At 43.6% G+C, this 25,223-nt stretch overlaps 1 protein-coding gene across 9 annotated transcripts in view; it reads left to right on the top strand.

Moving 5' to 3' along the window:
- Positions 1–25,223, top strand: part of LOC119646702 (bromodomain adjacent to zinc finger domain protein 2B) — a 149,624-nt gene that overhangs the window by 103,015 nt on the left and 21,386 nt on the right. For 3 of the 9 annotated variants that reach the window (XM_038047269.1, XM_038047271.1, XM_038047270.1), the window contains exons 2-12: positions 16,573–16,823; positions 16,883–17,122; positions 17,259–17,623; positions 17,716–18,218; positions 18,535–18,552; positions 18,627–19,398; positions 19,514–19,780; positions 19,836–20,192; positions 20,253–20,318; positions 20,438–20,482; positions 22,405–22,446. In XM_038047269.1, the coding sequence (XP_037903197.1) occupies positions 16,700–16,823; positions 16,883–17,122; positions 17,259–17,623; positions 17,716–18,218; positions 18,535–18,552; positions 18,627–19,398; positions 19,514–19,780; positions 19,836–20,192; positions 20,253–20,318; positions 20,438–20,482; positions 22,405–22,446 (2,799 nt within the window). In that variant the 5' untranslated portion in view covers positions 16,573–16,699. Of the gene's footprint in view, positions 1–6,999; positions 7,493–16,572; positions 16,824–16,882; positions 17,123–17,258; positions 17,624–17,715; positions 18,219–18,534; positions 18,553–18,626; positions 19,399–19,513; positions 19,781–19,835; positions 20,193–20,252; positions 20,319–20,437; positions 20,483–22,404; positions 22,447–25,223 lie in introns of those variants that run through there. The other 6 variants (XM_038047274.1, XM_038047268.1, XM_038047275.1 and 3 more) reach the window with 6 other exon arrangements.

Below are 25,223 nucleotides of genomic sequence, written 5' to 3' on the forward strand. Positions count from 1 at the left end.
CCAGTACCACGCGGCTGCTAAGTAGTGCGAGCAGATTCCGCCCTGGACAGTCGCCAGCAGGACACCGACTGTATCTGCCTAAGGACTGGCAAGAGCAGAGCCCCATCTGGCCAATCCGTCAGCTCGCTCAGTTGTTTCTGCACTGCCCCACCAACAGGGAGGATGTCGTCGCTAAGCACAAGGCCTTTATGACTACTTGGCTGTCCGTCAGAATGGCTATGTACGGCTCGGATCATGCCCCAGCCATCTATCGGATAGTATGTAGAGAGCCCCGGTTGCACCTACATACGCGGTTTTTTGAATCCTTCGTTCTATTGTACTTTTTGCTTGAAGTCTGTCACCATATAATAGAGCCGTACGTTAGGGTGGGACCCACTACAGTGAACTATCCTCGGCTGGAGACCCCATTTCTTTATAAAGGTTCTTTTGCAGGTATAGAAAGCCAATCTTCGTTCATTCAGCCGCGGTAGCTACAATTCAGGTACCCTTGTCTTGGTGGTGAATAGCATCAGTTTCGTTTTGGTTGGGTTTATGACGAGCCTGCTTGCCCACAGGCACACCTTTCGCAACGCTCCTTCCGTGGTGTCACTCATGATGAAGGAAAACACTCCTAACACAAATATCATCATATGTCGTCGACATACGCCACCACATTCATCCTAACACTTTTGTTTCGCAAAATTTCGCCCATCACTATTACCCAGAGCACCGGAGAGATTGTGCCAACCTGACGCGTACCTCAGTTCACAGCTCTGATCAAGTGGTTGCCTCTAAGATACGACGGGATTATCTTGGTTCTTAGCATGGATATTATCCAATGCTTAAGATACTCCTGTAATCCAAAACTGGTCAAGGCTTCCTTGATGGCGTTGGTACTAACGTTACCGAATGCTCCCTCTATATCCAGAAAGGCAGCTAGTATATTGCGTGCACTGCAGTCACCGTTCAGCCGTGCCAACTACCTTGTAGAGAGTGGTTTCTGTGGATTTGCCTTTAAGGTAGGCAGTCCGCTCATTCGGCTCTATGTTCCTATGCCCGACATGACATATGCATGTCTTATGGTGTGGTCCCGGAGATTTTTTTTTTTTTCTGCGTACACGGAGGTGGAAAATCTTAGAAAGACACGTCCGCCGCCCGAACGGCGGAACAACAGCGGGCGCGTGTGGGATTCACACCCACTAAAAACCACCCCCGGTCTCTCCAGCCCCAGCCCCGCGGGACCACCATTGAGGTATTACTTCGCGTTGTAGGTTTGCCCTTAGGCACTCATCCTTCTCCTATTTGCAGCTTTCTTCCTTCTTTGTTCTTTCAGCAACTCCTCCTGCATTTGGATGATTGCGGAGCTAACCGCAAGCCACTTCTCCTCGGACTCCAGCATCTCAGTAACCAAGCTCTCCGGGGTCACGCTCCTGCCCAGCACCTGGTTTAAGCTCCTTCTTTCCATCGCAAATCGTGGGCAGTGAAACATCACATGCTTTGGATCCTCTGGTATGCCATCGCATCTGGGACAGTTCGGAAAGTCATCCAACCCAAAGCGGTGCAGATACTGCCTGTAGCAACCACCGTGTCCCATGAGGAACTGGGTAATGTGGTAGTTGGTATCCCCATGTTTTCGCTCAAGCCACACCCTAATGTTGGGAATGAGCCTGTGCGTCCACCGACCTTTCGCAGACTCGTCCCATCTGCGTTGCCTGAGATCAAGCGACTCTGACCTTGCCGCATTTCTACGCTGTGCATGCCCCTCCATATGTCTTGCATTGTACAGGACACTCATTTCTTTGGCCAGAATGTCAACCGGGATCATGCCTGCCACCACCAATACTGCCTCGTCTGATGTGGTTCTAAAAGCACTGCAAACCCTCAAAGCCATCCGCCGGTAAACCGAGTTCAGCTGCTTCCGTCTCTGAGAGTTTGCAAGCGCCTCTGCCCACACAGGCGACGAGTAGAGCAGGATGGAGCGCACCACTCCGGCTAGCACCAACCTCCGGCAATGTTTCGGCCCACCAATATTTGGCAACATTTTTGCAAGTGCCGTGGTGGCACTGGCTGCCTTTTGGCATGCATACTCTAGGTGCTCCCTAAAACTCAATTTGGTGTCAATTATTACCCCCAGGTATTTGATAGCCGGCTTTGATATGACCGTATGTCCACCGACCTCCACTTTTACAGTATTATTTTTCCTCTTCTGGGTGTTTTGCTGCAACAACCACAGCTAGGTCATCAGCAAAGCCGACAATCGTAGTCCCCTCTGGGACGGGAAGAGCAAGCACCCCATTATACATGATATTCCACAACAGGGGACCAAGTACCGATCCCTGTGGTACCCCGGCTATGACAATGTACTCTTTGGGGCCCTCATCCGTCCCGTACCAGAGAGTCCTCTCTGAGAGGTAGTTTTCCATCAAATTCGCTAAGTATCCGGGGACACCTATGTCAGCCAACGCCCCTTTAATTCTATTCCAGTTGGTCGAGTTGAATGCGTTTTTGACATCCAACGCCACCACGGCACAGCAGCCGCCAGAAATCAGTGCACCTTTTGCCAGGTTTACCACCATGCCAATTGCGTCCACCGTAGAGTGGGCGCGTCGGAAACCAAACTGGCGTTCCGACAAACCATTGCTGGCTTCGACGATGGGTAGAAGTCTGTTGTAGATGACTCTCTCCATCATCTTCCCCATTGTATCCAACAGGCAGATAGGACGATACGACGCTGGGTTTCCAGGTTGCTTGCCAGGCTTCGGAAGCAACACCAACTTTTGCTTTTTCCACTGGGCAGGGAATATTCCTTCTTTTAGGCACGCCTCGAAGGTGTTGGCGAAAAGGTCGGGCCTAGTCTTCACTGCCAGTTTCAAAGCTCGGTTGGGGATGCCATCCAAACCTGGGGCCTTGTTGTCACCGACCCTACCACATATTTCCCGCAGCTCCTGCACAGTTACAGGCGGTATTATGCCGTCATTTGGCTGGACAAAAACTTGCCTTCCCCTATTTTCGTGGTGAGGGAACAGAGTGGTAACAATCTGTTTCAGGAAGCGCGGACAGGTCACCTGGGGTGATTTCCGCAGCCTTTTCATCACCACTCTGTAAGCCTCGCCCCAAGGGTTTATGTCGGCATGGTCGCACAGCCGTTTGAAGCAGTTCTTTTTGCTCCTCCAAATGGCTTCCTTTAGGCGGCCACGCAATTGCTTGTGTGCCTCCTCTCGACCGTCGCCACCGGGTTTTCCCCTGAGTCTCTGGCTAAGCCTCCTTGCCCGAAAACATGCGGCTCGCAAACTTGCGATTTCATTGTTCCACCAGTAGTTGGGTTGCCTAATGGGGAGCAATCGCCTTCTGGGCATAGTAGCATCGCATGCTTCCGCCACCCATCGAGTGATCTGGGTGGCTTTCTCTCCAGCCGTACCATTCAGGGATATGTCGGATTTGAGCACCGCGGAAAACGTGTCCCCCTCGAACGCTTTCACTGTCCAGCCAAGCATACCACCCGGCATTTTGCGAAAACTCTTTTTCGAGCTCGATCCGCCCTTGATCTCTATGCAGATTGCCTGGTGGTCGCTGTGAGTATAGTCCTCACTGACATGCCAAGCGATTCTACTGGCTCAAGTGGCACTCACGTATGCCAGGTCCACTATAGACCCCAGGCCCCTTCCCCGGAAAGTGTACGAAGACCCAACATTCGCCAGTACCACGTCCAGCTCCGCGAATGCTTCGAGGAGAACACGTCCCCTGACATTAGTTATCCGGCTGCCCCATTCAAGAGCCCACGCATTGAAATCGCCTCCTATTATGATCGGCCAACGTCCTCTTGCATCCAAAACAAGAACAGCAAGCATCCACTCATACTCGACGAGTGTAGCGCTGGGTGGAGCATAGCAGCTGTAGATGTGGATGCCCTTCACCTTCGCTCTGATGAAGCCCTCCTCCGGGTGCTCCATTATTTCCTGGAAGGCTTGTTCTCCACAAGTCCACAGCGCTGCTTGGCCCGTTTGGTCTTTGACCCAAACGCTACCACCGCGGTTTCGGTATGGTTCACTTAGTATGGCCACATCGATGTTTTTCTCGCGGATGGTTTGCGCGAGTAGATCCTGCGCCGCCTCGCAGTGGTTGAGGTTGATTTGTATCAACCTCATCTGTGATTTGTGCTAAGGGCTCTCCTGTATTCCGGGCACCTGCTGCTGCCCGCAATGTGCCGATGGTCCACACCCTCCTTTCCTTTGCACAGTAGACAATTGGGTCAGCTCCGCAGTCCTTGTTGATGTGGCCTTCCACTCCGCATCTCCTGCATTGCTTTGACCTGTCATTTGGGTTAGTGCATGACTTCGCAATGTGACCAAAGCCAAGGCATCTAAAGCACCGTCTTAACGCCACCTGTTCCCTAAGGCGACACATAACCCAGCCTATTCTCACTCTCCCTGCTGCTAACAGTTTGAGTGCGTTCTCCACTGGTAGGCTGATGATGGCCGTTTGTGTTCCCCCATAGGCTTTCCTTAGAGTTTTTACCGCTGACTCTTGTAGTCCGGCAAGATCGAACTGTTTCTCCAACGCTTCGCGAACCTCCTCCTTCGTCGTGATTTCATCTATATCTTTGCAGATTATAGTGATCTCCGGCCTGCTAGCTCTTATGTCGGCTTCCTGCCCTAAAGTCTTCCCGATTTGGCTTAAGAATTTTTCCGCGGTTACATCCTTCGATTTCTTAAGTTCCAACATAAGATCTCCCTTCTGCGACCGTCTAATACGGCTGACGTTGTCTCCCAAATTGGTGAGTTCGGGGTCTGCCTTCACTTTCCTGAGAATGTCGGCGTATGACCTTTCGCCTCGTTTGGAAATGAAAATCACCTCCGGTCTAATCTTCCTCCGATCATTTCGTTTCCGCGGTTCTACCTTCCTCCAAGCTTCCGCATCCGCCTTTGGAGGTTCGATCCCTTTTCTCGAGGTAGCCACTGCAGTATTTTCCCTGGTAGCTTCAGACGTACTTTTCATGAACTCCGCCTTTTTGGGAGTTGAGTCCTTTCTTCTTTTCGGGGTTTGCTGGCCTGTTGAGTCATTCAGCTTCTCGCGCAGCCTCTTCCCCGGTTTCTCCCCTTTTGTGTTTTGAACCGGCGTTACTTGAGTTGCCTGGTTCACTTTTCCAATCGGCGACTTCCCTACTCGTTCATCCTGGACCTTGCCGTACGTCAAACGGATGCCTCTTATCATGGCCCTTATATTTTGGTGAATGTTCCTGCGCTCCTTTATAAACTCACACAGCTCCATGATCTTTTTATCGAGGGCAGTAAAGGCAGCTCCAGACTGATCATTGCCCAAAACATCGCTCGGGTGAATCGGCGTCAGCGATTCTTCCTCATCGAAGACTCCCGCTATACGCTTCCCACTGGGAGTAGCGATCGTGGGGGCTTGTGCCCGTGTGGGAGGGGATCTGCGAAAAATCGAGCTCCTTCTGAACGGATCCATCACTGGAGCCAGTTCAAGTTCCTCCCGTACGCTTGTAACATTAGATGCCAAGTAGCCAAGGTTCCCACTACTGAGGCACTGCGGTCGTTGGATATCGACGGCCGGGAGCCCGCTTGCTCACTCCCAAAAACCGCCGGCACTGGGTTTCCGAAGCCCTGCACCGTAACTTCATTCTTCTTCTGCTTCTCCACAATACAGGATTACAGTATCCTGTAGGAGGCAATGTGGTCAGCATTGCGCTCGCCCGAGATTATTACCCTGCTTCGACTCAGGTACTCATTCACAGCTGAGTCGACTGGTATCCGACGTCAAATCACGAAACAAATCCCACTGTTACCAGTGAGATTTGAATCGCGACCTTCCGTACGACAGCCTTGTGCTCTAACCACTCAGCTATCCGGACACTAGTCTATATTGGCCCCCCTATATGTTCTGAAATTCATCAAGGCGGAGGAGTGGCGATGTTCAATCCCGATGCTGCTAACTGGATAATTCGCAGTTTGTTATCATTGGTATCCTTATGTAAGGTATGGGGGCTGATGTATCGCCTGAATACCGGCTCTATCCCGTCTTAACTCTCCAGAAACCTACTCCGAGTACATGGTTTCCTGGATGACCACTATAATATATGGTGTAGTGACTCTGAACATCACCACGAACAAAATCAGGATATTTAGCAGTAGTGGCAGCATTTGTTTTTTTTTTTTGCTTTTGTCGCTGTAGCTGCGCTTTACCATATTTTTTGGTGATGGTTCCATTGGTGTACATATTCTGCCACAACCTGGACTCCATTCCTTTCCATTCGTATGGGCCTTTACTATTCCGATGATTACATAGAAGCCATACTTGGTGCGTAGGTACCGATAGTTTGAAGCACTTTCCTTGTTTTGCCTTATTTGTCCGAGAACGGGAGGGTAAAGCTTCGCAATTACAGTTTCAGAATTCCACGGAGCCAGGTGTCAATTGCGAAGATAAGTGCACCTTTCAAGAAGAAGTTCATCGAATTCGTAACGTTGTGGAAACTTTTCGGTCACTTAATCCCTCATCAGCCAATGAAATCCTTTTAATTCGGGTATTCCATTCATCTTGTGTCCAAGAAGTACCAAATCTTGAAATTGATGGCATCGCAGGCATAAGATAATTTATCTATAATGCATTATAATTAAATAAAAATTTGCATTAAGATAATTGGAATAAGGATAATATTTAATGTTAAAAAATAGATTGGGGTCACTTTGGCCCCAGAGGGCAGATAATAGGTTGAAGGAGGCCTGATCTTCCTCTTAGAAATCAAATTAAAAATCAATTGATTCACGTCTCTCACAATCCATAGGAGTCGTTTTAGGAAGTCGATCCCGGTGTGAACCTGGTAATCTGGGTCAAACGATCCTTTTCGGAGGGGATTATCCCCAACATGCAACACACCCAGCCCCACCCCCTGCCAATCTTAAAAACACGGTGAACTGTAAACTAGCGCCCGAACAACGCCGCCTTTAATATTTATAGAATTGACAATTATCTTGTTTCTATTTTTGCCAGTAACCTTGACTTTCTTTCGGCTTATGTTCATTAACCTTTCTCGCTTCGCTCTCCCGTTCTTCTGTTTGCCGCTGCTCGAAGCTGGTAATGACATCACCGCAATGTGTGATGTAAAAGCCGTTCCACACGCGAAGTATCTCTTTCTATGTTCCGCGGCTGGTCCTCCGGTTCTTTGGGACTCGCATCGAGTGCGGCTCTCTTTGGATCATGAGTGTGTGCCGTCCACATCTCACACTTTTGGTTTTCACGTGAATTTTCCCTTCCACCTTGTAATTTCGAAAACGATGTTTGTTTTTTGTTGTGTTCATTCCCGGATTCTCCGCGAACAGTGTACGGAGCGGTAATCCGCGATGAAAGAGAGGAACAAAAGGAAAAAAACGCATCAAATGGTCAGCCATTTTGGATTGTTGAGACGACGGCCGAATGTTGGTTTCCGTCTTTCCGCGGATTTACCGATTCATATTTAGTGAAAATGAGTGGCGGAAATTGGTGAAAATCGTGGCAAAAGGTAAATGAAAGTGGAGCGCGCCAGGCGAGAAATGAAAAAGGGCGGAAATCGCGAACGGCGCGTGGAAAAGTGTGAAAAACCTGGCCGGAAAAATGTAGTGATGTTTTGTGGCGATTGTGTGAAAAATGGTCGTGAATCGACGAACGGTGGTGTGTGTAGGGTTTGGCTGTAGAGGTGTGGCGATGAATGTGGTGTAGCGTGCGAGTGAGTTCATGAGACGTAACAGGGAATTGGATAGCGTAAACAATGTCAGCTGGCAGTCGGTCGATTTGTTTGGGGTTTTCCCGGTGGCGGTGATTCAATTCGAAACGTGGTTCGGCCGGGCTGCAGTCTGGCGTTTCCCTGGAGAATTTGTGAAGGTGGCCGGAGCCTGCAGTGCTCGGCCTAGTTATTGTTTGGCAGGGATCGCCTGCTCCCATGTGGAGCAAGAACGCGGTTTACGCAGAATTGAGGATGTAGTAATGACGCATAAAGGTCGTGTGCGAGGCAGTGCAACGTTGAATGAAACGAAGAATGGAATGGGAAGTGACTGGAGGGATCCGATGAGTGGATGAGTGGGTGAACGCGAGAAAGCAGAAGTCGCCGAGACGACATAAACGAACGGCGGCGGAGAATCGGATCTCACTTTTATTTTCATTGAAGGCTTTCGACCGGGCGTACGTCAGTGAGAGGTGTAGTTACGAGAATATGAATGGGGAACTGTCAGCCGGGGAGAGTGTGAGTGAGAGAGTGGATGCGAAATGTGTAAAATGTTTTCGAAATTGGGGAAATAGTGTAGTCGGCAATGCAGACTGTAACTGTCAAATTTATCTCATATCGCAGGTGAGACGTATCTCGAACCAATTGCCGCCTCGTAATTGCTGTTTTCCGACTTCAATTTCCCGAGAAAGTGAAATTTCATTCGAACTGCTTTAGCTTTACGGTTATTCCCCGACAACGCCGTGAATGTCTTTCAATGGATACGATCATTTTCGGTTTTGTTTCTTTCCTGGGCGGTAAGTTTATTGTCATATGTGCTTGGGGAGAAGACAACAGGTCCTAATAATTGTTTTGGCGAAAAGTAATGAAATAAATGGGGCAACTACATATGCAGCAGAAAATATAATTTTAAAAGAACCTGAATAAGCTCAAGCTGGTAGTGGATTGAGGATTGATAATGGATAGTCTTTTGGCAGAAAATCCATTTTTGCTCAGTCTGTGATTCGGGTTTTCGCCAGCTGATCGGCATATTTAATATTGTCTAAGGTATTTTTACGTGAATGGAATAGAGAGAGATTTTTTATTCACTTCAGTGGAATGTCCTCAGTGTCAAATTCGCTGGGTTGATTGTTTTGATAAGCAATTCAATAACCAGAATATCGGTTAGTTGGTGGTCCTTCTAAATGGAGACGACGAATAAATTCTGTCAGTAACGAGCATAGAAGAAACGGCCCATTCAATCTGGCGGTTTGAGAATCATTAGTCGCCAGGATCCGATGGAATTACAGCCAAACCACCTGCAAGGCAAGGAGGAATTATCTGTCCCATTCATTAAAAGAAGACATTACTCAATGGAGTAATTTTAGAGTACCATCTTTAAGATGCTCTCCACCACTTGTTATACTAGATAGCTTCATACGCCCAGAGCATAATTGGGTCATACCAAAAAGGTTTCACTCTAGGCAAATCAGCAATATATCATATTTTCCCTCTGTTAGAATTCAAGACATGAATTCACAACATAGCCAGGGTAAAAGTGTATACGGCCATGAGAAAGTTCGATCCTTTGGCAAAATTAATAAAATCTGAGAGACCAATAAAATGCAGTAGACGTTCTCCGAAACTTTTTATCATCAACAATGGTCCATGACAAGAAGATGCTTTATTATGCAGAAAGAATTAAGCTCTAATCATACGATCCAACAACTAGCGCACCCAGCACGGAGCGTGTCCCGCACACAACAAAGAAAAGTATTCATACGATCTAGCAGCAGACGTTTCGGATGCAGCGCCTAGCGTTCCAGACACAGCATCGGTAGAAGTCAAAAGACTAGTGGGACTTTCTGTATGTATTTCATTCTTACATCAATGCCTTCATCAATGCAAACTAATGAAAAAAGAACGCATCTAAAATTCATCATTATCAGCGGTGCAAGACCCAGTATCTGGTCTAGGCCTGCTTTAATAAGAAACTCCAGACATCCCTGCTTTGCGCCTAGGTCCACCAATTCGATATCCCTAAAAGCTGTCTGGCGTCCTGGCCTATGCCATCGCTACATCTGGGGCAGGGTCTGTCAGGCGGTCATGATATCGCTCATAGATTTCGCCGTTATGTAGGATACGGAATCGTCCATTCTCATGTAGGGGGGCCAAAAATTCTCGGAGTATTCTTCTCTCAAACGCGGCTAAGAGTTCGCAATTTTTCTTACTAAGAACTTAAGTCTCCGAGGAATACATGAGGATTGGCAAGATCAGTAAGAGATTTGGCCCTATGATGAGACGTTTCAAGCGGTACAGTTTTTGTAGGCTGAAATAGGCTCTGTTCGCTACCAACAACCGTGCGCGGCATGTAAAATTAATACCGATAAATGCAATTACCGTTCATTCTTTGCAATCATATTCAAGCTGATGATCAATTCAAAGCTGAAACAAATCAGAATACCGGAACCTCGGCGCTTTAGGTAAAAGATTTTGTGTTCATCTTATGTGAGCAAACATTGCCCATTACCGCATTGATAAATTGATCTAACGCATCTTCATGCATTTCCACTTTACTCCATGTAAAAAAGCAGGTACGTAAATTAAAAGCCGCTGGTAACCAGGTACACAATTATATTGGTTACTATCCGCACATGTACCCCTCGAGTAATTGACATTTATATGTGAATAATTAAAAAAATTCAAAAAAGGAAAAGAAGGACCCCGCCGTTCATATAATTTTACTTTATATGATGATGACGTCATACACGTTCCAGGGTGCAATAGATTTATCTGAAATGGAAAACTTTGACCTTCTATAACTTTGTTGATAATGGTTTGATTGCCTTCAAACTTTTCAAAATTGTGTCCTATATTATCACCTATGCTACTGCCAAATTTTGTGTTTCTGGGATGAACTTAAGAGGAGTTTTCCGATAAATTTGTAAAACATGGCAATATACCATTTAACAGATCAAATTTGAAGTTAGCATTGTACTCTACACTTGGAACCACATTACATTTGCGAAAATAATGCCTGAATTTGGAACAATTCATAAAAAAAATTATGCGCATGAGAATGCTTCTTGGAATAGCTTTTCAGCTTTCCTGTTACCTTCCAGCACGGGGGAATTCTGACTTACGCTGCGCTGTCTGTGCGGATCCGGAACGCTTGCTGCTATATCGTATAAATACTTGCATGCTAAATGTATGGAACAGTTTTGTTCTGTCTGATACGGATAGTGCTGGACACCCTAACTGTTGGATCTTATGAATAGGGCATTATCCGTGAAGCTAAGGTAAATGTCAGAGGCACTATCCCCTTCAAGTTCACCCATAAGCTGCCAGATTGGCTGGAGATAAAACCTGGCTCAATTGGTTGGGGTAAATGAGTCACCGAATCTGTATGGGTGAGGCAATTAGACAATATCTATGGTAGAAACAGAAACCATGGAAGATCCTGTCTCAAGTGGAACGATACGATGTTGTGTTGTGTTGTGATATGTGTTGCGACGATGATGATGATGAATCATAATACACAGTATAGCCATAAGTTCTGTCAGTAAATCGGGAAACGTCGTATTTAGAGAAATGAGAAACGAAAAACAGTGGCAACATTGTGAACGTGTAAAAGAGGATCCCCTCTTACCCCCACTTAAGATTCAGACCGCCACAAGTCGCAGCGTAACGATTAGATTCGGCAAGTACGAGAAACGCACGGCTATTATTGCTTTATGCGAGTGTGGAAAGACGGCCAAAGTGATTCATAAAACGCATAAATCCCTATCCATAAGTGAACGATTTGTGTACCGAATGTTACAACGGTATAGAGAAACAGATGGCACCGACGATCGGCCGAGAGAGGGGCCGCCGAGGTTTGTACAGCAGCCGAATGTGGTGCAGGCTGTTCGTGCAAGAGTTGATCGGAATCCACTGCGCTAACAGAAGCGTTTAGCGAGTGAAATGAACATCTCCACTCGTCGTGAGTCCTATTTTACGCGACGATCTCCAGTTAGAGGCCTACAGACGCTATGAAAGCCGTTTAATTAGGCCTAAAATGAAAGAAATCCGACTGCAGCAATGCAAAAAACTGATAAAACTCTTCGAAAAAAATGAGCATCAAAAAATCCTTTTTACAAATGAAAAAATCTTTTCTATCTAAAATCCTTTTTACAAATGAAAAAATCTTTTCTATCGAGAAAAATTTAGTCGCCAAAAGGATCGGGGGTATGGAAGGTCATGTTATGAGGCTAAGGATCGAGCCCCACGCGTTCAAAAGGGGCACCACCCTCCTTCGGTGATGGTGCGGTGGAGAGTTTCCTACCACGACGTGACGGACATTCATTTTTGCGAAACCAGTGGCAAGACCAACTCAGCGGTGCATGAACAGATGTTACAGACCGTAACTGCGGGTAATGCTTGGTGCTTTCAGGATCTGCGCCAGCCCACTAGGCCAAAGAAATTCAAAATTGGTTATTGATGAGCCTTCCGTAACGGATTTGAATCAATTAGATCATTCTCTGTGGAATAAGCTTGAAGAGGTCGCCTGTCGCCTGAACTTGTTTGCACTGATGAAGGGAACAAGTGGTTCCCGAAATATCGGTATTTGCAAGAATAAAATACCCACACCAACGGAAAAGAAAAAACAAGTTTTTATTACTTCAATTAATTAATCGTTGGAAACACCGCATAATTTCACTCTGATTGAAGAAGTCGCCTGTCGTCGTCGGCACTCCAATTTGGCAACTTTGCAAGCCAGTATAGTGAAAGCCATGCGTAAAATGGCGCTACAAACAGTTCATGCAGCGATTGATGAGTGGCTTAACCGTCTGAAGCTTTTTGTAAAAAATCGTGGCGATAATTTCGAATAACATACGCTTCCTTATTAGACTATTTTGTATCTTCTCGCATAATTTCAGCTTTGTAGCGATTTTAGTTTTGCTATAATAAATTTTCAAAATACTGACAGAACTCATGGTTATACCGTGTATAGATCATTACAATGGAATGTTTGATGCAAATCTTATTATTATTAATGTAGAATGGATGGATCGATTTGGAAGTAATTTTTTGTGGACCCTTAATTTATACCGATGAATCGAACCTTTGATTATATTCAACTTCATTTCTATGTAAAGCAACGAAGATTTCGGCTGATTTTTTAAATGTTGTTGAAAACAAAGCCTTATTTAAATCAATGTCCTTTCTGTCTGTATGTTACACGCACTTTTCTTGGAAACGGTTACACCTATTGACACGAAATTGGTAGAAAAATTGGAACCGTGAACCTCAACCCATGCGGTGAATTACATTATCCTACGCTAAACTTAAGGCTGATCCCAATATACTTAAAAGACAGATGCAAAATTCATTGCATGCGGATGTTAGTTTTAAGATTATTAGTACTTCTCGAAGCGGATGTTAATTTTAAGATTGATTATAAGTGGAAGCCGTGCGGAAGTCCGAAAAGGGACAATTACTATATAGTTCCATTCTCCGAGGCTACCCAACAGGAAAATTTGAAAAGAATTATGGTGATCCATACACATGGTATCTAGGCCTCAAAGTCCTCTCCGTTACGATATCTACTCAAAAAAGTTAATATAATCTATTATTATATTTTGGAAATTAGCTGCGAATCAAGAAAACTATACACAGGACATTCAACTCCCAGCACACTCTTTGAAATTTTATGGAGACGCAAAAGTCTTGTACACGTTCGACCGAGACGGTAGTTACGCGAGCAAAATTTCGCGCATAAGGGCTAGTATTAGTGCCGTGTCCGTGACGCAAATAGCTACGAGTTACTGCCATCACGTGGCAGCATCTGTCATAACAACAGACATTGCAAACCTATTTATGGCTTCCCAAATTCAAGCAGGAATGAAAGGCAGAGCTTCTTTAAAGATTCATTTCGGATTAATGGTAGTGGATCTCAGTGGAATCACTGAGCGAATGGTGCTTCAAAATTCGTCGTACAACATTCATTAAGTCTACTCTAGATCTGTAAAACTTTGCAATATAGGTTTTAATATTGGATGGAGATGCTACTATTATTAATCAATGTGTGTTCGCGGGGTTTCTAGTGAAATGTTTAATGTTTAAAACACAGAGCCCGTCTCCGTCGCTAGTAGTGATTTTTTATTCGACATATATTCCCTTCTTCAGTGTCGGGTATGTACTGGCTGATGTGAATAAAATTGGAACCGAACCGATTGGACATTCTAATTGTTAATTAAATAATTGTATTATGAACCTAAATAAGGAGGATTTGCAGTTAATCTTGTTTCGTACGGCTCCATCAGACTTATTTTGTACCTGCCACCATGAATTTGGTAGCCATTTTATTAGTTTTTCTCGCTGTTTTTGCTCCCCCTTCCATTGTAGCCTGCATTGCTGATGGTGTGATGTGATTCTAGGATGAACTTTAGGGGGGAGGGGAGGGGGCCTGCCAATTACTAAAAATTATAGTAATGTACTATTATTAACTTTATTTGAACAGGTATCGGTATGGAAGGTATTTCGGAGCCTAGGCACCATACAGTGGCGGCCTCTTGTTTTTTCAGATTTTTCGCTTGAGTAGTTTCTGAGAATGGGTCCGCTAAAGAAATTATCACTTTCAACCCGCGCACTCCCCACTTTTCCAGCAAATGTCAAAACTAAGTTCGGCTTCGAAAAGTACTAACCGAGACCTTTCATTTGATACCCCACATGACTATATTTGATGAAAAAAAATTTTCTCCCCTCTTTTGCATGTATGGGCACAACCGAATATAGTCATGCTGGTTATGAATGAAAGGTCTCGATTATTTCTGTAATGGACTAACCAACCGAAAAATCTGAAAAAAAAAATCATGAACCTGGCCTGCCTCTATGCGATGTTCAGGCCTCAAAATACTCTCCATATCGAGATCTGCTCAAGTTAACAATAGTATATTACTATCTTGCTTGGGAAATTGATCAGAAACCCCCCTTAAGTTTATCCTGGAGTTAAAAACTTGTCCGTGTAAATTTACTACAAACTAAAATATTAAGTATCAATATCACACTAAAGTGAGTAGTCTGACATGCCAAGTATACATATATCATACATTACTGGCTACGTACAAATGGGATAGTTCTGCCACCAAATAGCCTTACACAAGAAATATAGCTGAAGCCCCCAGCTTCCGGTGTTCCGACTTGTTTTGCTTGTTAGAGAACTTTCGATACAGAAATTCAACAAGGGCAATTTTCGGCATAGAGATTGTACAAGAAAATTTAAAATACCGAAGTATCACGGAATGGCTGCAAATTAAATGGTAGAATGCAAATTTTACATATATATATGATATGTACAGCGAAAGGTGAAGGTGAAGGCTAGGCTTTTACGCTTCACTTCGAATATATCGAAAATTTGGTAGGAACTTTGCTTAGGAGATCCCAAGAGATTTATCGGCAGATCAAATCAAATAAATCTTGAATAAAGTCTTTAGAAGTATGCTACACGGTATTGTTTTTAACTTAATTTAATACTTAGAAAATGTTGTCTATGCTTGTCGTTTGTTCTTTTGCAATGTCAATGGCAGTACTGATATATTGTTTGTCCCATACTGTTAGGGGCGCACCTTAAAATCCGCTTATTTCTTTCAATAAAGTCGACTTTTCTTTGTAAAAAATAGTTGCAAATAAATTACTTAAAGTATTGTCAAATTTTAGATAATACTACCTTTTCCCATTTTTCTGGCAGCACACACACAAGAACAGCACAGCACAGCCACAAGAAGTCTACATACAGAAGATTCGTCTTCCGGGGCATTGCTTGATTTTGTATGGAAGAAGATCATTACGCATGTTCGGCGTTCTTCAATCACATACGTGTGAAAAATTTCTCGCATTTGCTATGGTGTTAGTGTCGTGTATGAGATGATGAGAGGGGAACTTCTACAAGAAAACCATCTAGGCGTCATCGATGCACATGTCAGTTGGCTGCATCACACCTAACCCGAGTCTATGCAATGACATTCCTCCTCTATGTAGTCTTCTTGAGTTGTCATAATGCGATGCAAAATTCGGGCAGGAATTCGCATGTGAGTGGTCGCCCTTACACCTCCATGAACGTCAATTTATATGGTACCCAATTTCCTTGTTTTCGGATCATGCCTAGCGAATGTAAGTGCTTAAAAATGACCCAGCGGGCAGCTTCCAATGGCGCCGCTAGTTCTGGTTGAGGTTGGTTCGAGTCTTTCCAAATAACGTCTCCATACTGTAGTAAGGAAGGATAGGACTAATTTATTCTTTGACCCCGAAAATTCTCAACACGATGTGAAGGTTTAAAACTGGCCCAACTTTGATTGGTTTAAGTACACTCTCATTTGAAGCATCTGACGTGGATATTTACTGAAATTTTCGTGAATTATAAAAGTTTTCACATTAGTCTTTATAGCACTTGCGTTGTTATTTGACCAGCACTTACCAAAATGTCCTTTTTTTCAAGCTTATCAGTTAATATTGAAAGCTTATAGCAAAAAAACAATGGGGTTTAAGGAATGTAATTGCAAGTTCCAAGCCATATATATTGCAAAATTGCTGAAGTCTGAAAATCCTGTTTAGCAGACGAACTAGAATCTTCTTCATAATTAATATAGTCGTCGCACGCTGAGCTGAAATATGAATGAATGATAATATGCGCAGACAATTGAAGGCTTAAGAACATTTGTTTTATGATGGTGCGTGATGAATGGTCGTGTGACTTCCATAAAATTTTTTGGAAGAAGACTGCGTTGAAATTTGATGCTCAAGTGTTTTCCTATAGTCATTTGTAATTGGGGTGAACAGAATGATCAGAGGTTTCTAAATATAATAATTTAGTGCAAAAAACGAAAACGTAATCATTAATATTCTTTATTTTCCTTTACTTTCAGATTTAAGAAAAATGTATGTTAGGATGATTGACTGTATAACGACAAAATTCCAATGAAGAGTATTGGAAAAGTATAATTTGCAAGTGATAAAGTAACACCCATCATCACGCGCGGTACGCAATCGTGAATGGGAAGTATGGATAAGAATGGTGATGCAAGTAGTAATGAGAATAAAAGCCGAGGCGATAATAAATCAGGATCTGGAGGAGCACATGATCCATCAGCACTTTTAGATGCAGCTTCTTTATTTGGTATGTTGCTATCTGGATAATTTAGTGGATACGTTTTTTGCTATTCTGATTTGTTACAGCTTATTGGGGTCGAGAACCTAGTGCAGCCGCAGCGGCGGCAGCATCGAATTCCCTCTTTAGTTCGCAATTCGGAGCAGCAGCCGCTGCAGGGTTGGGACTCTTACCCAATCCAAATTCGAACAATGATCGATACTCAATGGCGGCGGCTGCTGCAGCAGCTGCTGGACACCACCATCAAAACACAATGGCTGTGGCTGCATCACAAGCTGCAAGTTTAGCAGGATTGCATCCTGCTGCAAGTAAGATATTTATAATTTTAGTTTTTTCATTGGTATTGACTAAAATTTAGAATTGAATATTCAAAGTTGATTATAATTTTTAAGTTTTCATTATCGTTGAAGAAGCTAATCCCTTATTTGTGTTCCATCTTTGAAGGCTGGTGGTCAATGGCTCAACTGGCAGCTCAAGACTACTTTAGTCGACTGCAGGCTTCCGGATTATCGCCTTTTCCGCATCCCGACCTGGCGGCAGCTTTTCCACAAGCCCTTGGTATGGGCGGAGCGAGTGGTTCAACAGGCGGCGGCAATTCAGGCAGTAATAACTCAAGATCGAATAACAGTTCAAACCATTCGAGTAATGGTTCTGGCAACACAAAATCGGGTTCTGGTAAGGGTCGCAAAGAACGGAAGCAAAGTATTAACAGTATGGTGGCGAGCAATGCAGCGAATTTGGCGGCTTTGGGAAGCGGAACCACAATCACACCTACTTCTATAACTTCATCAGTATCATCATCCTATAAGGTATTTTGAAATCCATGCCGGGTCAAAGTGTTAATATTTTAATTATTTTTTAAAGAGAAATCAATGACAATTGTTGTTCTTGAAATTTTCAGTCAAACTCATCGTACAGTAAATCTTCATCACTATCTTCTGGGATGTCAAACAACCCAGTGCCTATATCAGCGTATAATCACGCAAATTTGCACAAAGAACTGTTAGCTATGCAAGCAGCGGCTGCATCAGCAGCTGCAGTATCTTCAAAAAAATCTTCTCATCATCAACAACAGCACCATAGTGGCATGTCTGGCGGTAGTGGCACCGCAGGGAATAGTTCGAGTGGTGGAAGTAGCAATACCAAGTCTTCATTGTCACACCATCATTCCATTTCGAATAGTAGTCATAGTTCGTTGATGTCATCTAATAGTGGCTCAAATAGAAGCAGTTCTAAAGATCAAATCGATAAATCAAACCCCTCAGCGTCCCTTAACGCACTCACGTCTCTGTCACAGTTGGGAAGTCTGGGACTTAGCTCACCCCAAGGTGTTCAGGCGGCGATGAATGCTTTGGCTGCGAATACCGGAAAGGTGAAGGATTACATGCCATCAGGAATACTGAGGTGAGCACATAAAATATTCATTTAATGAACTCTATTGAGAGTCGTCCACAGCAGGAAAAACCGAAAGATGTAGAGTAGTTTTGTTTTCTGGCTTTATGGTGTGAATATATATGCATGGGTGGTAAAAGTTATGAGGAATAGTTTTGATTATTAACCAGAGACTGGCAAAAGCATACAAAATCAATTTTAACCACGAGTTTCAAAGGTCAATCACTTTCGATTTCGCTTGCTTCTCATTTGATTTGAATATACAATTTTAATATTATAATTTTTTCATATACTTATTAATCTGTTATTTCATCTATTACGACTTAAGTGCTGCACTGGAAGGAAAGTAAGTGTTTTTCCTTCTTTCCAATGGTTTGCAACATAGCAATGCTTTACGGAGATTATTTTTTTGCATTTTAGTGATCCATCATCTCTGCTAGGAGTACGGTTACCACCTGACACGGAAATCATAAAATACACCTCATCCATAGTCGGCCCTAAAATTCCGGGTACAACAAATCGCGGTCGCAAAAAGACAATTTCTCTCGATCCAAATCCTCTGCTTGCATTTCCAGGCTTAAGTCCGGCTAAGCGAGCTCGACTTGAAATGGAATATGCAGCGGCCGTGGGACAAGCAGCTGCAGCAGCAGCGGCAGTAACAGCGGGAAGTACTGGAACAGGATCAGGGTCAACTAGTGGAAATACATTGCCGTCGGCAGGAAATGATCGTGTGGAAGTTATAAAGTTGCCACCAACCATAACATCCAACGGAGCCTACAATTTATCTTCCAAGTCGACGGGGAAAGATATAGAGTCTGACACATCCGGAACTATGAACCTTACGATGAAGAGTAGTACTAATAGCTCATGTGCGGATGATAACGACGCACCGTTGAATCTTTCAATGAAACCGGACAATAAAAACAGCTCAGATTATTCGAACATGGCCGGAGCAAACAGTCTTCAAAGTCTGAGCTCGATAACCGCGGCGCTTGGCTCCGGTTCAGGGTCAGGAAATTCTAGTTCTGATCGGTCTTCCTCAAGTTACAAAGAAGGACGGCCACGTAATTTGGGTCGTGGAGTTTCTAAACCGAAAAAGAATACAGTTGCATCACTTCTAGCACAAAGTCGAGCAGTGGGTTTGAAACCAATGTTAACTCCGCAGCAGCTGATGAATCAAGGCGCTGATCTGGTGAGTCCTGTCACATTTCGCAAGTTTAGTTAGTTTTAGTTTTTTGCTTAATATCGCTTGCTGACCAATGATTTCTCATGGCGAAAAAATAATGTGGAGATCACTTTTATTATAGGAAAAAATCCGCCAAGCCCTGTCAGACGCACAAGTTGAACTGTCGACAGATTCGGAAAGTGTAGCGGCAGAAAGTGGACTGTCAGAATCAGAAGGCGAAGACACACAAGTTTATAATATTCCCGAATTGCGAAAACCATTAGAATTGGGCTGGAAACGCGAGACTATAATTCGGGGTCTAACGAAAAATGGACAGATGCGTGGTGATGTCTACTACTATGCGCCAGGCGGAACAACAAAACTGAAGACCATTGGCCAGATACTAACTGTAAATAGTTTTTGTCAGTCTTTTGAATGAGATTATAAAAAACTTTTCGTTTTAGTATCTTGATAAAAACCCTTCCAAGTTGACGCGAGATAACTTTAGCTTTTCGGCTCGTGCCATAGTCGGTTCATTCTTGCAACCGGCTCCACCACTTTACGCGAACGATGGCGAGTACATAAGAATGGCTGACACGGACGTAGCTAAACGTTTAGAAGAGCTAAGAATATTTACAAGGCACAGTTTAAATGTGGAGCAACGAATCGAAATTGCACGCCAGCAACAGGCTTTGCGAGATGCTAAAAAGTTGGCGAAAGAAGAAATGGCGAGAAATAAAGAGAAAGCGCGACAAGAACGAAATGAAAAGTTGGAAACACAACGGAAGGAACGTGAACTGAAAAATCAACAAGCACTTGAGGTAGACAGAATGGGAAAGTAATGAATATAAAGTTTGACCGATGGTTTTTTGATTTTTCAGGCCCGCAGGAAGCGACAGGAAGAAATCGAAAGGCAAAAGCAGGAGGAGTTGATTAAGAAGCAACAGGTTTGTAATATGTTTCTAGTGTTAGAATCCATGATGGTCTGAGCTTATGCTTCCTAGTTATATTGTTCTAGCGTTTTTCCTAATGAAATTTGTTGTTTCTTTCATCACAATATTTGCAGGAGAAGGAGAAAAAACGACAGGAAGCCATCCTAGCTAAAGAACAGGTACGTAGTTGGTAGTTTGCTCGTAATGGATTTAGTTTAGTTTGTGTTAGTTTTATTTCCTATTTTGACGATTAGAAGTCTGTTTGTTGTGTTTGTGTATTTATACATATTTTTGTCACTGAGGTAGTTGCGTAAGCATCGTTGCGAGAAATAAATTTCTCTCTTACGGTCCTGATTTTGCTGATCGGAATTGCTCCATTATTGTGCCTTTTGATATCATCGAGGACGAAATTTTCGTATTCATGTTTCGTTGAGCGTCTTCACAATAATTTCGAGTCTAATATCACTTAGTATTAATAAATAGGGACATGTTATCAAATAGCTTTTGAAAATTGATACGTCTGACCTACCAAGTAACACATCGTTCAATAAGTCCCGGGACTAACTATGAAAACAACTTTTTATCGGCAAAATTCTTTATTATTTATCAACGTAATCTCCTTCAAGTGTAATACAATCATTCCAACGCTTCTCTAACTTTTCAATGTCATGTTTGTAGAACGATTTGTCTTTTGACTCAAAATGAGCCTCAGTAGCAGCGATCACCTCCTCATTTGAGCCAAATCTTTTTGCCTGGAGCATCTTTTTGAGATCCGTAAAGAGCCAGTAGTCGCTGGGGGCCAGATCCGGCGAGTACGGAGGATGAGGAAGCAGTTGGAAGCCTAATTCGTTGAATGTGGTCATCGTTTTGATTGACTTGAGGCACGGTGTGTTGTCTTGATGAAAGATGACTTTCTTCTTCTTCATGTGTGGGCGTTCTTTCGCTATTTCGGCCTTCAAACGATCCAATAACACCATGTAGTAGTCACTATTGATGGTTTTTCCTTTTTCAAGGTAGTCAATGAAAATTATACCATTCGCATCCCAGAATACGGACGCCATCACTTCGCCGGTCGACTGTTGTGTTTTTGGACGCGTCGGGCGGCTTTCACCGGTCGTACGCCATTCAGCTGACTGCCGACTTGACTCCGGAGTGAAATGGTGAATCCATGTTTCGTCCACTGTCACATATCGACGCAAAAAATCCTGTTTATTGCAAGTAAACAGTGCCAAACAGCTCTCCGAATCATTGATACGTTGTTGCTTTTGTTCCATTGTGAGCAAACGCGGCACCCATTTGGAAAAAACCTTTTTCATAGCCAATTTTTTGTGCAAAATAGTAAATGCACTACCAGTTGATATGTTCACCATCTTAGCTATCTCGCGCACTTTCATTTTGCGGTCACCCATCACGATTTTCAATACTTGCTTGGTGTTTTCGGGAGTTACTACCTCATTTGGCCGACCCGAACGTTCTTCATCATTTGTATCAGCACGACCGCATTTCAAGTCAGCATACCACCGAAAAATAGTTGTTTTCGACGGAGTAGAGTCCGGATAACGTTTTTCAAGCCATTGCTGCTTGAACGGTGTTTTTCCCCATTAGAAAACAATGTTTTATCTACACACGAAACTCGTTTTGGTCCATTTTTTCACAATTGCAAAGGTAGCGTCACTTTAACCACTATAGCTTTCTTGGTTATGTTTCGAAGCACATCAAATTTTGACACATCTTATCTGAAGGTTGGTACTTCTGAACCTTGGTATATAAATGGCATTATTAGCGCTATCTTTACGCTAGTCCCGGGACTTATTGAACGATGTGTTATGTGCGCTCTTTGGAAATCATTTCATTTCATGCTATTGGAATCAAAATGAGGTTTTACCGGTTTTTATTTTGCATTTATTACGACCTTCTGCCAATAGAAGAAAGTTTTGAATTCTTTTTACATCGGAGGGAAAATTGAAATGTCCTCTTATTATCCTTATTAATTTTCAACTTCCAACATACGATGAAAAATATTTTTAATTTCAAATGCTTGTTATTCGTTTGGATTTTCGTAAGTCATATCTTTTAAACTGATACGCAGATTTATCTGCAGGATCTCATCAAGCAAAAGGAGTTGCTGTATGCAGTTGAACTGGTATGCAATGAACATTTTGAGTTTCATCTAATTTCGATTTCTCAACAATTATGTTTTAATTGAAAGGAATTTGGTTAATTGTTAATAATATAAAATCGAAAATTGAGTTATATTTTGTTTCTGAACTTATTAACGCTTATGTAGGGTGGACTAAAAAGGAAATATGACGATTTTTTAGGCTAAATTGACTCAGTAAGGCTATTAATATCATTTGATAAGGTCCAGGTGTTAAGTGGTTGTCTTTTCTAAGTGCTGGAAGGTGGGGGGTTCTCTGTATATATTTAGCGGAATGGTAGAGGTTGTGTTTATGTCTTTAATTCTTAGTTTATAATGGGAAAATTTCAGAAATGCGTGGCTTTAAAACTTTTTTTTAGGTTGTATAGCAGAATGTTTACATCTTTCAGAAAGTTTGACAGAAGATATTTTTCTTTTTCTTCAGCCTTTGTCCCGTTCACAAGCGGGGTCGGTTCGTCGTGATCGGCTTCGCCATTTGGCTCTTTCGAATGCCTGATCTGGGTGCAATCTCGAGGCTTTCAAATCCCCATCCAGCGTATCAAGCCACCGTTGCTTAGGTCTGCCTTTTGGTCGTTTACCATCGACTTCGATGTTCAGACCAATCTTGGCAAGTGAATTCTCGTTTGCACGAATTGCGTGACCAGACCATCGAAGACACCTCTCTGGCAACTTTTCCACGATCAGTGCAACCCCATAACGATCGCGGATATCTTCATTTCGGATGTGATCTAAACGTGTGACGCCACTAGTCCAACGTAGCATCTTCGTCTCCATTACCGCAAGACGCCGTTCATTGTCTTTTATGGTCGGCCAATACTCAGAACCATAGAGAGCGACAGGACGGACGACATTGGGGTCAATTTTAGATTTAAGACGTTCGTTGATACGTCGATCACAAAGGACACCAGTTGTCGAATGCCACTTCATCCAGGTTGCGTTAATGCGTGAAGCAATTTCATAACGCAGTTCTCCATTGGCTGATAGCGTTGACCCGAGGTATTTAAATCGCTCAGTTCTGGGCAGATCACTGCCGCTGACAGTGATTGTGCCTGTTTCATGGGGATCGGTCGTCAAAAATTCAGTTTTGTTTAAATTCAATCTGAGACCGTGTTGCATGAGACGATTATTCCATTTTTGAATAAGTTGCTTGAGATCATTTTTGCTATCAGATGCTAGGAAAACATCATCTGCATAAAGCAGTGTGTAGGGCGCTGGACGTTGGATATACCGTGTGACGGTGTCCATAACAAGGACAAAGAGGAGTGGTGAGAGGGCATTTCCTTGATGAACACCAACAGAGACACGAAGCGGTTTTGATACACCCGCCATACTTCGAACTTTACTTTTCGGATCGTGGTAGAGCAATTGAACCCAGCGCACGAGTTCTTCTGGCACGAAGTTTTGTCGTAAAGCATACCCGATGAGTTCGTGTGGTACACGGTCAAACGCTTTCTCTAGATCCAGAAAGGCAATGTAAAGAGGGTGATGCTTCTCACGGTGTTTCTCCATGAGTAACCGCGCAGCGTGTATTGCGTCAGTAGTTCCGCAGTTCTTGACAAATCCGGCTTGATTCACGGTTATTTCAACGATTTCGCGAATACGGTTGTCAAGAATGCGTTCAAAAATCTTCATGGTATGGGAAAGTAACCGGATCGGACGGTAATTTGAACATTCTGCTGGGCTACTTTTCTTTTTCCATATTGGAACAGTGGTACTTTCTTGCCAGTCAGATGGTGTTCTTCCTTCCTGAATAACCCGGTTAAAGAATTCACTGAGCCACAGTGTCGGGTCCCAGCTCTTCGCTTTCCAGAGCTCAGATGCGATGTCGTCAGGTCCTGTTGCTTTCCCCGATTTCATTTGTTTTATTGCCTCCTCGACTTCAGTTGCGCTGACTGGTGGAACTCCTCCAAATATCGGCAATGATTGTGGAAGTGGAGGATGAGCAAATTCTTGAAATCTGCTCGAAGTATTCTCGCCATCTATCCGTTGTGGCTCGACGGTTGGTAAGCAAAGTACCGTTCTTATCATTAACGCAACAGAAGTGTTCGATATCCTGTGTGCGTTCATCACGGCTTTTAGCAAGTCGATACAGATCTCTTTCGCCATCCCGAGTGTCCAGTTTATCGTAAAGATTTTTGAAATGGTTCGCTCGGGTGACAGCGACCGCTTTCTTTGCTTCCCGGTTGGCATTCTTATAAATTTGCCAATTAGCAGGCGTTTTATCGTCGAGAAATTTGTGGTAGAGGCGTTTCTTTTCACGGACCTTCATTTCAACATCATCATTCCAAAGCCAAGTATCTCGGTTGATGTACCGCTTACCCGGCTTGGTGACCCCGAGGGTTGCAGAGGCCGCTTTGTGGATCGTGTCTTTCATTTGGTTCCATGATTCCTCCACATTCGTAATGGTTGGCAATCGTATCAGTGAGACCGTTTCTTCTTTCTTCTCACCAAATCGCCACCATTTAATGCGCGGCGGGCCAGTGCGTTCTTCACGCTGTTTTATCGGTGAATTAATTCGCAGGACGGCAATCAACGGCCGATGTTGAGGTGCGATGGTCTCATAGGAAACAACTTTGCAATCAGTGACAGTGGTAAAATGTTGGCGTCTTATGAGAATATAGTCATTGCGTTTTCCTCTTCCCACTATAAAATGTGGGAAGATGAGACAATGGTTTGATGAACCATGTATTCATAAGTACAAGGTCATGGGTGTCCGCAAAATCGATTATACGCTCGCCACCTTCATTGCGCGCTTCGAACCC

This window comes from Hermetia illucens, chromosome 1 (assembly GCF_905115235.1).
Source record: "Hermetia illucens chromosome 1, iHerIll2.2.curated.20191125, whole genome shotgun sequence".
NCBI lineage: Eukaryota > Metazoa > Arthropoda > Insecta > Diptera > Stratiomyidae > Hermetia > Hermetia illucens.